This window comes from Felis catus, chromosome A1 (genome assembly GCF_018350175.1).
Source record: "Felis catus isolate Fca126 chromosome A1, F.catus_Fca126_mat1.0, whole genome shotgun sequence".
Taxonomy (NCBI): domain Eukaryota; kingdom Metazoa; phylum Chordata; class Mammalia; order Carnivora; family Felidae; genus Felis; species Felis catus.
Window position 1 is genome coordinate 85,127,895 of NC_058368.1, and position 10,666 is coordinate 85,138,560.

The 10,666-nt window shown below is 36.7% G+C and overlaps 1 protein-coding gene across 1 annotated transcript; it reads left to right on the top strand.

The window, feature by feature from the left end:
- The first annotated feature begins 2,922 nt into the window (after positions 1-2,922).
- On the top strand, positions 2,923-3,864 carry LOC101087635 (olfactory receptor 2A12-like). Its single transcript, XM_003980587.1, has one exon. It carries the CDS (start codon positions 2,923-2,925, stop codon positions 3,862-3,864), a length of 942 nt encoding a protein of 313 aa, XP_003980636.1.
- Positions 3,865-10,666: the final 6,802 nt, after the last annotated feature.

Consider the following 10,666-nt stretch of genomic DNA (forward strand, 5'->3'; position numbering starts at 1 on the left):
TTCACAATATAGCCAATCTGCTAACAAAAGTAGAGTTTCGATCATCTATCTCATGTTTATCTCCTCGTATCAAATGATTTACAAGCTCTACTGATAAACTTGTGATAAACAGATGCTATGATTATGTATAAACAGATGGCATAATTCTCCATATGATAACCAAGGAGACTTGCATTTTGTAAGTCCTCTATATGAATTTTTTTTTCTTTGATGTAGTTTCTATTCACTCATGTATTTCAAATATAGGAAGGTTGGGGTGCCTGGGTAGTTCAGTCAATTAAGCACCCAACTCTGGATTTCAAAGTCATGATTTCAAGGTCATGATCTCAAGGTTCCTCACTTCAAGCCCTGCATTGGGCTGTCTGCTGTCAGCACAGAGTCTGCTTTGGATACTCTGTCCTCCTCTCTCTCTCTCTGCCCCTCCCCTGCTCATGCTCTCTGTCTCTCAAAAAAAAATAAACAAAAAATGGGGAAGGTTTATGTAATTTTCAACCATGTATACTAGATACCAACAGCTTTTTTTTTTTTTTTTTGCAGTTGAGTTTTCTAAAATTTGTCCAGGACTATGTCTATCACTTTTCTTGTAAACACCTGTGAGGCCCATTATTTAGTCAGGATGCAAAATGCAAAACTCAAATTTATAAAGTCATAGATGAATAGTCAGTTTCATGAACAAAGCCTGTAAAATATTTACCTTTCTTTTATGTGTTTGAGGTCAATACGCTAAAGACAAAAGAATGGAATTCAAAAGTCACATATACACTCTTATTGTGATTATAAAATTAGCTTTTACTCATTTTGGAAGCACCTAATTGTGTTTCATTTCCCTTTTCCTCTCAATCCCCTTTATTCAGCATGGCTGCATAAAAGCTAACAAGGACCCGAGGGATGGGGACCTGATTGTTTTTAATGTCTGAAAATACAGAGATGTATTACCTGTCCTTAACTATGTATGAAACAAATACAAAATATGCATACTTATATACATATCATCTTATTTCAGTCCTCTATTCTGCGGAAGATGAGGAAACAGTCAACATGGGTAGTTCAAATATGAGTCAGGGAGATAGATCCTGGGTATCACCAACTCCAGTGAGACCGAGGGCAGACTCCTTTCATCAATGAAATTTCTGCAGAGACAGGAAAAATCAACACATCAAGACATTTATTAATAATAACTATGAGTGAATCTTAATAAGAAACAGATTTTCATTTGTTTCGTGTCCCTTCTCTCTGAAGACTCAAGTTGTCACCATCCCTGCCTTTTATCAACAGCCAAGAAAAACTACAATCTCCAAATGGTAACAGGACAAGTCATTTTAAATTTTCTATTTTTCATAAGTGTGAGATTTATTTAAGTTATAGTATTAGTATTATTTATAAGTTTTTCCTGAGAAGAGACTCTTGCACATGTTCCTGGATTAAAATTATATGACATTGCCATTTCTAGAAATGTTACTACCTGTATTTGTGACTGAATTATGGCACAAAGGAAAACAGTGATTACATAATTATTGTGCTGTTGTTTTCAATGTTAAATTGAATTTCTGATAATCAAGACAGCTCTAGATTAAAGAGTATAAATCAGAGCCATCCTCTCTTGCTTTGAGCCCTAGTATCAACAATAACTAATTGCAGATAATTTTCAAATACTACAATCTTTGTAGCACAGTTTTCCATTGCAGAATAGAAATAAAAATAAAAACCACATCATATTATTATTTGTGAAAATTAAATTAATCCAAATAAGGAATTTTATAAGTGTAAGAAAACAAATTTACAATAGCTGTATATTTACTATTATATCATGAGTATGATTCTCATTTTATTGTGGATAAAATAGTTTCAAAGTACTTCAGTTTTTCTGTTGTTATTATTTATCGTGTTATAACTTTTCCATAAATAACGTCGTGCCATTTGGAAGAGCCAAAGAGGTATACAGTGGATATAGAGTGTGTTTTGGAATTACAAAATGGTTTAAATTTATACATATTGAGAGGTGAATACAATGGGTATATTTAAAAAATATTTTTATATGTGATTTAAAAGAGACTGGGTAGTGCATTACTTCAAGGCAAAAGATTTTCTTTCTGCCAGAGATGGTTCTTTAACAGTGTAACTGGTGAAAATTAAAATAATTTGGATAATTCATTTATTTCTCATGCCAAAGGCATATAATTTTGTTTCATTGTGTTGAAGTTTAAATTATGAGTAAGTCTATACTAATATGTGCCTTTATTTTTCTCTAAACCCTGAAGCCTACGTAACATATTCTTGTAATGAAAAGTTGTATAGTTGTATACAGCCAAGTGAGCCTCTCATCTCTGCACTGGAAACGTGAACAGTGACCAGCATGTGGGGATTACAATCAAGTTATCTAAATTCTATATCCATCTTTGCTACATTAATGAGTTTAACAAACTCACTAAAGTCCTCTGACTTCATGTAAGATATCTTAAAATGGTTGTTTCACATTTTGACAACCATCTCAGAAAATTATGAAAGGTCCTGTTATAAGCTTCCATATTCCAAATAGTCAATGTTAAGATAAAAAATCAGCACTTCTTAAAAACTTGGTCTGTACATGTAAGCCATGTCTGTACAGGAGCAACCAAAAATTTATCCATAATTTGTATGTGTGTGTTTGTATCTGTGTGCACATGTTTATGTTTTTGTGTTAATGATTTTTTTGGAGTTAGAATGGAAACATGTTTTATTATAACATATGAAATAATTTTTCAAACTTACTTTATCAATGCATGAATGTAAGGAAGTTTTCAAAACCAGGATAATTTAGTCCTTAAGTTATTAAATACACACCCTGCAATAGTATATTGATAATATTAAAGTATCGGTGTGTCTTTGTTTTTTCACCATAATTGTTCTCAAAGGATATTTCTTCTGCTCACATCATCACTCAACATGGCTCAGAAAAATTTCAGCACCATCACCGAGTTGGTTCTTGTTGGGTTTTCAAATCACCCTCAAGCTGAGATTCCCCTCTTCTTCCTCTTCTCTGTGGTCTACCTGGTCAATCTCTTTGGAAACATAGCTCTTATCATTTTAGTGGCAATTGATTCCTGTCTCCAGACACCCATGTATTTTTTCCTCTGCCACTTGGCCTTTCTGAACATATTTTACACCACAACTGTGGTCCCCAAGATGCTCTTCAACCTCCTTGCCTCTAAGAAAGTTATCTCTTATGAATTCTGTCTTGCCCAGACCTATATCTCCCTGTTGATGGGAGCAGCTGAATGCATTATTTTGGCAATCATGGCTCTGGACCGTTATGTGGCCATTTGTGACCCTCTGCGATACCTGCTTATTATGAACTGGTCTATGTGTGTGCAGCTCATTCTGGGAGCATGGACCATCAGTTTCTTTGCTTCAGTGGTGCCCCTCTACTTCACCATACTTCCCTTATGTGGCCCTTATATTGTTGACCATATTTTTTGTGAAGTACCTGTTCTTCTTCATATGTTCTGTGCTGATACATCTCTGCAGGAGACAATGATGGTTATAGGTGCATCTGGTACCCTCTTGCTCCCCTTCTTCCTTATTATTCTCTCTTACCTACGCATACTGGTTGCTGTGATGAGGATGCACTCAACAGAGGGAAGGAAAAAGGCTTTCTCTACCTGCAGCTCCCATCTCACTGTGGTTACCGTTTATTATGGGACAGGTATATTCATGTACATGAGACCTAAATCTCTATATTCAGCTGAGGGTGATAAATTGATTTCCCTTTTCTATGCTGTCATCAATCCTGCTTTGAACCCACTAATCTATAGTCTGAGGAACAAGGAAGTGAATGGGGCTTTGAAGAGAGTCTTAGAAAGATGGCCAGTGTCTCAAGGCAAATGATACTTTGAGATTCCAGTAAACATAATTTTTATATATTGATATACTTGTTAACAACTGACATTAAAAACTTAATTAAAATTTTGTGTGACTTTATGTTACAATTATTGAAAATATATCATTCATTTCTGACAGTCACAATTGTGACCCTCTTTTTCATGACTGTTAATGGATTTTACTTGTATTAAATATTGCTACATAATGATACATTATTTTACAACATGCAAGTCTAACTTGTGAGAAAAGTGAAATTAAAATTTCAAGGCAGCTTTTCAGATTCTACATTTTCACATAGCCTCTATATTTTAAAATTCAATAACTGTAAAATATAATTTTTTTCTTTATTAATCAAATGCCATAGCATTCTTTTTAAAAAATTTTTAGTGTTTAGTTTTGAGAGACAGAGAGACAGAGTGAGAGTGGGGGAGGGGCATAGAGAGAGGGAGACACAGAATCTTAAGCAGGCTCCAGGTTCTGGGCTGTCAGCACAGAAGCTGACATGGGGCTCAAACCCATGAACTGTGAGATCATGACCTGAGCCAAAGTCGGATGCCCAACCAAATGAGCCACCCAGGCACCCCCATAGCATCCTCTTTATTTACTTTACTCAATCTCTGTCTACTTCAAAACACCATTCCACTAATGTTAGATAATATTTCTATGATTTAGTAAATATAAACAAAATAAACAAATAATGAAACTTCAGTGTAATTTTTTTTCTTTCCTTTCATTTCCTTTCCTTTTTTTTTTTTTTTAATTCACAGTTTCTGGATGTTTCCCAGTTATTGCAATGTATGATTCAGCTCTTTATCTGTAAATGATAATTCCTGATACTTTTATCAAATTCTAGTGTTTTGAATGTGTCACGACATTCCTTAAAACTTATGTAATTTCTTAAGTAATGCCTTTTCCAGACATGTATTTAAGATGAGTATAGCAGAATTTAAATCAATCGTCACTTTCTCCATCAATTCTTTCTTTTTTTAAAATATAATTTATTGTCAAGTTGCCTAACATACAGTGTACACAGTGTGCTCTTGGTTTTGTGGGTAGTTTCCCGTGATGTATCGCTTATATGCAACACCCAATGTCCATCGCAACAAGTGCCCTCCTCAATACCCACCACCCATTTCTCCCTCTCTCCAACCCCCCTCATCAACCCTCAGCCTGTTCTCTGTATTTAGCAGTTTCTCATGGTTTGCCTTCTTCCCTCTCTGTAACTTTATTTCTCCCTACCCTCCCCCATAGTCATCTGTTAAGTTTCTCAGGATCCACATGTAAGTGAAAACATATGGTATCTGCCTTTCTCTGCCTGACTTATCTCACTTAGCAAAATATGCTCCAGTTCCATCCACGTTGCTACAAGTGGCAAGATTCCATTCTTTCTCATTGCCAAGTAGTGTTCCATCGTATATATAAACCACATCTTCTTCATCCATTTGCCAGTTGATGGACATTTAGACTGTTTCCATAATTTGGCTATTGTTGAAAGTCCTGCTATAAACATTGAGGTACAAGTGCCCCTATGCATCAGCACTCTTGTATCACTTGGGTAAATTCATAACACTGCTATTGCTGGGTCAGAGGGTAGATCTATTTTTTTAACTTTTTGAGGAACATACACACTGTTTTCCAGAGTGGCTGCACCAGTTTGCATTCTCGCCAACAGTGAAAGAGGGTTCCCATTTCCCTACATCCTTCGCAACATCTGTGGTTTCTTGAATGGTTAATTTTAGCCACTCTGACTGGTGTGAAGTAGTATCTCAGTGTGGCTTTGATTTGTATTTCCCTGATGATGAATGATGTTGAGCATCTTTTCATGTGTCTGTTGGCTATCTAGATGTCTTCTTTGGAAAAGTACTTTGCTGTAAATTCTACCTTCTTTGATCCAAAACTTTAAACCTGAAATTTTATTGCAAGTTTTATTTTATTTCCTCATGTTTTTTTGATGGTCATTAATTTATTTACACTATGCAAAGAATATTGAGTCTCCATAGAAACCTCATAATCTAACTCATCAGAAAGTACATGCTGACTTCTAACTGCAGCACAGGGAAAGAAAGTCCTAGTGAACTGAAAGACCAACAGAAAAACTTCTTTGTTAAAAGTCACTTATGTTGAGTCAAGAAAAATAAGGAGAATTTACCAAGTGTACATGTCAAAAAGAGAAAATTTAAATGGAATTGCAGAGTGAGCAACACACACACACACACACACACACCAAAAACTCAGTGAAAATAGTTCGTGGTGTCTTGGTTGAACTCTACACTGTCCTCAAAGCATATATACATTTTTTTTAAATTTTTAAATGTTTTTCTTCATTTAAATTCAAGTTAGTTAACATATAGTGTAGTATTGGTTTCAAGAGTAGAACTTAGTGTTTCATCATTTACATATAATATCCAGTGCTCATCCCAACAAGTGCCTTCCTTAATACTCATCACTCAATCCATCCTCTCATGCACATCCCATCCTGCAACCCAGTTTGTTCTCTGCATTTGCATCTCTTATGGTTTGAATCCTCTTTGTTTTTCTTTTTCCCCCTTCCCTTACCCTATTTTATTTGTTTGTTTTACCTGTTCATCTGTATTTTTTTTAATGTTTATTTATTTTTGAGAGAGACAGAGACAGAATGCGAGCGGATTAGGGGCAGAGAGGAAGACACAAAATCCAAAGCAGGCTCCAGGCTCTGACCTGTCAGCACAGAGCCTGATGTGGGGCTCGAACCCATGAGCTGTGAGATCATGACCTGAGCCGAAGTCAGACACTCAACCGACTGAGTCACCCAAGCATCCCCATCTGTGTTTATTTATTTTTTAAATTTATAATGTTTATTTTTGAGATAGAGACAGAGTACTAGTGGAAGTGGGGCAGAGAGAGAGGGAGACACAGAAACCGAATCAGGCTACAGGCTCTGAGCTGTCAACAAATAGCATGACATGGGCGGGGCTCAAATTCATGAACCACAAGATCGTGACCTGAGCTGAAGTTGGATGCTTAACTGACTGAGCCACCCAAGTTCCCTTGTTTTGTTTCTTAAATTCCACATATGAATAAAATCATATGATATTTGTCTTTCTCTGGCTATTTCACTTAGCATGATACACTGTAGTTCCAACCACAATGTTGCAAATGGCAAAATTTTATGGTTTTTGAATTTGAATATTTCTTTGTATAAATAGAGGAAGTGTTAGCATTTTTCATTTTCTTCCCTTAATGCCAAGTTCCTGTGTAGTCTCTGTTTGTTGAATGAAATGTCATTTTTTTAATCTAATTGTACATTATAATATGATTTTATATGTAAGATTCCCTACATAAATTTATGGAAAATGCTTTTTTTATTTCCCATGTGTTATATTTTATAACTGTATTTGACCAATTGAAATTAAACTGTAAAATGATTATGTATATTCATAGTAAAAAAAATTGAAAAAATAAAATTATATTCAACTGATTTTCTTATCCTACTATTTCTTAATGGATAATTCCTCATTTCATATAATGTCTACCTTATTTACCCCAAATATCATGTCTTTCATTTTCTATTTACATGGAGAGTGTGATCATTAAAAAAAAATAGCACATGGGCACATCTGGGCAGCTCATTCGGATAAGCATGCAACTTTGGCTCAGGTCATGATCTCATGGCTCATGAATTTGAGCCTTGAGTTTGTCTCTATGCTGATAGCATAGAGCTTGGAGTCTGCTTCAGATTCTGCCTCCCTCTTTCTTCCCCTTCCCGGCTTGTATTCTTTCTCTCTCTCTCTCTCTCTCTCTCTCTCTCTCTCTCTCTCTTTAAATATAAATAAACATTATTTTTTTAAATACAAAATAAATTTAAAAGATTAAAACAAATAGCACAGTCTAGGATTAGAGCACATGATACCACAATTTAAAGTCACTTAAACATTATTTTCTGCACACATAATTTAAAAAAAGAAAAATAGAAGGCCAGCATGGTGGAGAAGTAGGGTGATCCAAGCATGGTGGAGAAGTAGGGTGATCCATACTTTCCACATTTCTCAAAGAAGGGCTTAAGCCAAAGGACTTTGAGCCCTGAGAGTCTGGGAGGAAAAGAGGCTGAGTCTAACAGGGAGACACTGAGACAAACTGATGGGTTACAGGTGGGTGATTGCGAACTGGGGGAAATAAAATGGGGTGCATAGGAATGGAAGAGAAGGGATCTCTTCTGCAGAGAGACAAAGGGAAGAGAAAGAACAGCTGTGGAAGCAAAAGACTGTATCTAGACATGAGGAAAACCTCTGACTGGGACAGAGAGAGATCTCATCTCTAACTGTGGGAATTTCTTTGGACTAGGGCCGGCTGCCCTGTTCCCACACCTGGGGATGAGGGGAGCACCCCTGGGTTCAGTGGTAAGTCAGAGCACAGTCCACAGTGAGAGAAAGCAGTCACCTCCCTGAAGTGCTGCGGCACAGGAAAAAACCAGCCAGGGTCACATATTGGGCAGCATAAAGAAGAGCTTCCACAGTGCAGGGGTGCACGGAGTGGGGAGTTTGAATCCCAGCCAAGTGCCAGGGCAAGGGTAGAGCGAGACAGTCTGCAACATCTGCACCCAAGGTACAGCGAGGACAACTTGAATGGAGTCCATCGGGTCCATGGATAAGAGACTAGTCCATCACCATTTTTATCCCCACCACCACCAATGTGGGGCCTCAGGGATCAGTACGCAGGGCTCACAGTGGAGGCAGCACCAGTCTACACCAAACCACACCCCTCTTTGCCAGGTAACTGCCTGTCTACTAGAGCAGGATAGATGCTGAGGCACCAGACAGCCCCCTTCTCCAGTGCTGCTGCATTTTCTGGATTAACTCTAGGATAGTTCTTATTATTTAGTTATATTCTTCATCTTCTCCTTATCTCTTCCCTCCTCTAGGCTGCTTACTTTGGTTGTTGATTTGTTAAAGCAGACATATTTAATCCATTCTCTTCATACATGTTCTACACCTCCTTCTTTCCTTCCTCTCAATTTTGAGCAATCAAGTCCTATATTTCTCAATCTGGGTAACTTTATCTTTGTTTGTTTTCCCAAAATCCTTCTTTATTTTCCTTTCTCTCTCTCTCTCTGGATTAAGCCATTTAGTCTCTCTGCCCCAGTCATTGGTGTTTTTGTTGTTGTTGTTGTTGTTGTTGTTTTGTTTTGTTTTCTTATTCCCTGCCCCTGCCATTTCTCTTTTTATATGTGCTCTTCCATCAGCACCGCCTCCACCTGTTCTTTACAGGTAGATGGTGTTCTTAGTTTTTTTATTTTGGATTTTTGCTTGTTTGTTTGCTTGTTTTATTTGTCTGTGTATTTGCATGTTTTTGTTTCCTGTTTGTTTGTCTGTTGATTTTCATTTTCAGGGGTACTTCAAGGAACAAATCAAAGCACAACTGGTGGAGGGGTCAAAACATCATTACGAGTAGGGAAATAAAATAACTAAAGTCGCAACAACAGAGAGCAATACTCTCAAAAAAAAAAACCTCCTGAAGGGCCAGGCCAGGCCCTGGACAGTGTATGACCCCGTGCCCATTTAATATAGCAATTTTTATAGTTGCAAAGAACATAATAAGATTTAAAAAACTCATTAGGGACATAAAACTAGCCCAAAGGATAAAACGGAAGAATTCTCCTCAAGAAAGAAATTCCAGGAAGAAGTGAAACCTAAAGAATTGATAAAAACAGATATGAGCATTAAGCTGAACCAGAATTTAGAATAATAGTCATAAGATTAATTGCTAGCAATTAAAAAGCCATAGAAGACAGCAGAGAATCTATATCTGTAGAAATAAAGGAACTGAAAAAATAGTCATGATGAAATAAAAAAATGCAAAACAAATGAGATGCAAAACAAAATGGAGGTGGACACAACATGGATTGGAAAGGCAGAGGAGAGAATAGGTGAATTAGCCAATAAAATGATGGGAACAAAAGGATGCTGAGGAAAAGAAAGATAAAAACAACCCAGGATCATGAGGGGAGAATAAGAGAACTAAGTGACTCTATCAAACAGAACAATATCCGTATCATAGGAATTCCAGAAGAAGAAAAGAGAGAGAAAGGGGCTGAAGGTGTACTTGAACAAATCATAGCTGAGAACTTCCACCATCTGGGGAAGAAAACAGACAATGAAATCCAAGAGGCACAGGGAAATACCTTCAGATGTAACTTGAATCAATCTTCTGCATGACACATCATAGTGAAACTGGCAAAATACAAGGATAAACAAAGAATTCTGAAAGCAGCAAGAGACAAATGTGCCTTAACATACAAAGGTAGACACATAAGGGCAGTAGCAGACCTATCTACTAAACTAGTCAGGCCAGAAATGAATTATAGAAAATCTTCAATGTGATAGACAGGAAAAATATGCAGCCAAGAATCCTTTATACAGCAAACCTGTCATTCAGAATAGAAGGAGAGATAAAGGTTTTCCCAAACAAAAACTGAAGGAGTTCATCACCACTAAACCAGCCCTACAAGCGATTCTAAGGGGAACACTGCGGGTGAAATGCTGCAAAGACCACAAAGTATCAGGGACATCACTACAAGCATGAAACCTACAGATAACACAATGACTCTAAATCAATATCTTTCAGTAATAACACTGAATGTAAATGGACTAAATACTCCAATAAAAAGACACAGGGTATAAGAATATATATATATTTATAGACATATCTATTTTCTGTCTACAAGAGACCTGAAGACACCTTCAGATTGAAAGTGAGGGGATGGAGAACTATCTAACATGTTACTGGAAGTCAAAAGAAAGCTGTAGTAACCATAGTTATTTTGGACAAACTA